Source organism: Cyprinodon variegatus, unplaced genomic scaffold, assembly GCF_000732505.1.
Source record: "Cyprinodon variegatus isolate N-32 unplaced genomic scaffold, C_variegatus-1.0 Scaffold525, whole genome shotgun sequence".
NCBI classification, from domain to species: Eukaryota; Metazoa; Chordata; class Actinopteri; order Cyprinodontiformes; family Cyprinodontidae; genus Cyprinodon; species Cyprinodon variegatus.
The window spans coordinates 430,254-432,746 of NW_015150978.1; the positions used below are offsets into that span (position 1 = coordinate 430,254).

Genomic DNA, 2,493 nt, shown 5'->3' on the forward strand with positions numbered 1-2,493 from the left:
TTTAGACAATATGTGTATCTTTTCATAAAAACAGTATCAATATTTTATTAGATACGTCAGGAAATTCTGAGCACTCTCAAAATATCTCGACATACTCGCCGTATGTCAACGTGTGCCGCCGTGTTTCAGCGTACTCATAACTTTTAGAAAACACGCCCATAACTTATCCAACGTATGCCAGCGTTTTTGCCAGATTTTTGGTCAGGCACACGGTGGTCTAAATCGTAAAGGTGTGACAGCGGCTTTAGGGAGAGTTTAGGATAAAAATAATGATCCTCATAACAAGCTAGACTGTTTCTCTGGGATTATTTCTAACGTTGTTTCTAACTGCCTTGAATTGTTTGGGTAACGGTATGTGGAGACGTTTATAGCCTTCCTGCAGGGTTTAAACTAGCGAGATAAACTCTGTTCAGTAGGGCTGGATTTTACGCCAAGATGTTATTTTTCTTTGCAGTGAAAATAAAGTGGCGACTGAGTGAAATCCATGGATCTCCGTTTATTTAACTGGACTTTACAGCTGAATACTTTTTTACCCGCAGCACCAGCTGCCATGCGGAGCCACCCACCTCTCCTGACCGTCCTTCTTCTTGCTCTTCTTGCTGCGTCTGACCATCTTGGCCCTGTAGCTGGCCCTCCTGGCGGGGCCCACCTTGATGGACGTGTTCTCCAGCGCCGTTGTCTGCAGGGTCACCTTGTTGCCGCTCTGTGGGAAACATTTCAGCCAGTAGTTGGTGTGAAACAGACAAGCCTTTGTTTCATATTTTACTTACGTTTGTTTTTGAATCCATTTATCCTGATTTGAAGAAAATTTCTAACATTGTTCCGTTGACTAAAAACTCTTTGCTAAACTCAGAACACCTAGAAGTATCTGAATGATTAATAGTTAAAGGAATGCTGAATCTGTTTAAACACAAGACTCTTAATCATTTAATATAAATTAAATAAACGGATCAGAAAATTCAGCTTTTAGTCTTAGCTAACGGTAAATATGTAATAAAAAAAACTGGTTAATATTTAACGGTTTCTGCTCAGTTTGGGCTCAAAGAACCGATTATTGATCAGAAATGGTTCTAATCTTTCAATCATCCTATAATCGTTCTATTCTTTTATGTTTGATTTATAGTTTCTATGCTCGTCAAAAGATGGAGGCGGACGAATAACAGCGAAGAAGTTGCTGTGGCAACCATCTGTTTGTGCTAAATTTAGTCAATGAAATTATCTGTCAGCTTCCTGCAACACCGGCCAGTATATTATAAAAAGGACGGCGCATGGCCAACATGACTTGTGTTCTCGCCAAGAACGTTCTGGATAAGAACGCAGGAAAGTCTGGACTTGGGGAGACCGGGAGCACGCAGAGTAAATGTGGGTCAATTGGAACAGAAGCGTACTGATGATGTCACCACACGCTCGGATCGTCTAGAGCTGCATTTCATCTCCTGTTATTAACAGTCTTTAGATAATAATAAATTATGAGTTTTTAATTTAGTGGGTGAATAATGATTAAAACAGATAAACACAAATCAAACTAAAAACTCCATCGTAGCCGGTGGTCCTTCACACACTGCTGCCGCAGAAGGGCTAACGTTAGCCCTGGCTGCTGTTAGCCTTGGAGCTCCGCTGGTTGCCGCGGTCCTCTCAACATCAGAACTCTTTTTAAAATTTTAATTATGCACTAAATCAGGAAATGGGTTATATTCCGACGCTTAAAAGTATAACGTTCTCGCCTCAAATTATCTTAAAACGTACTTCTATTGAACAACGGAAACAGAAAAGTGAACTTTTAATTTAATACTCTGAACTCTGTGAGCGCTAACCTGGAAGCTGCTGCTACCGCGGTGCATGCTGGGACAGCTGTCAGTCTGGAGAACGACAAGTCTGCTGTGATGCATGCTGGGTAAAGAGGGAGGGGCAAAATCAACCTCCAGGGACTTTTTCCGTTCTCTGTCCTCTTGTTCTTGTGAATTGGAATAGTACTAGGGCTGTAGCTGAGGACGTTTCACGAGCAAATGAGAACGCACAACGCACAGATTGAGAAATGGCCGCTGACCCGGGAACCCACCCGCTGTAGGTAGCAGATCTGCTTGGGTCTTGTGCTAGCTAGTGAGGTTACGCTATGATGGGCTGAACGTTGCCACAGACAACGATGAGAATGCAGCGTCAGTGTGGCGAGTCGGGAGCATCTGTAGCGTTAGCGTGTCTGTCGACCGAGGAAGATTTAACTGATTGATAAAGATGAAAAAATCTGTTCATGGTGAACAAAGTAACTGCAAGACCACAATATAAAGGGGGAGAGGTGCGTAGCGCTGTGGCTAGCTGTGCTCAGTAGCTAACAGGTTAGCCTCTTTTAGCTGGCTCAGTTAGCCATATTAAGCTAAAATACTTTTAGCTGAGTAAACATCAACCGTTCAGTTCTGTTCCCAGATCAATCAGCTGTGTTTTTACAGGATCTACATCAACATGTGCGGAAATGGGCGCCTACAGTCGTACCTTGAG

At 42.8% G+C, this 2,493-nt stretch overlaps 1 protein-coding gene across 1 annotated transcript in view; it reads right to left on the bottom strand.

Moving 5' to 3' along the window:
- LOC107095128 (microtubule-associated serine/threonine-protein kinase 3-like) overlaps positions 1–2,493 on the bottom strand; it is a 49,384-nt gene that overhangs the window by 4,352 nt on the left and 42,539 nt on the right. The window contains exon 22 of the mRNA XM_015391104.1: positions 567–748. Within this exon, the coding sequence (XP_015246590.1) occupies positions 567–748 (182 nt within the window). The remainder of the gene's footprint in view (positions 1–566; positions 749–2,493) is intronic.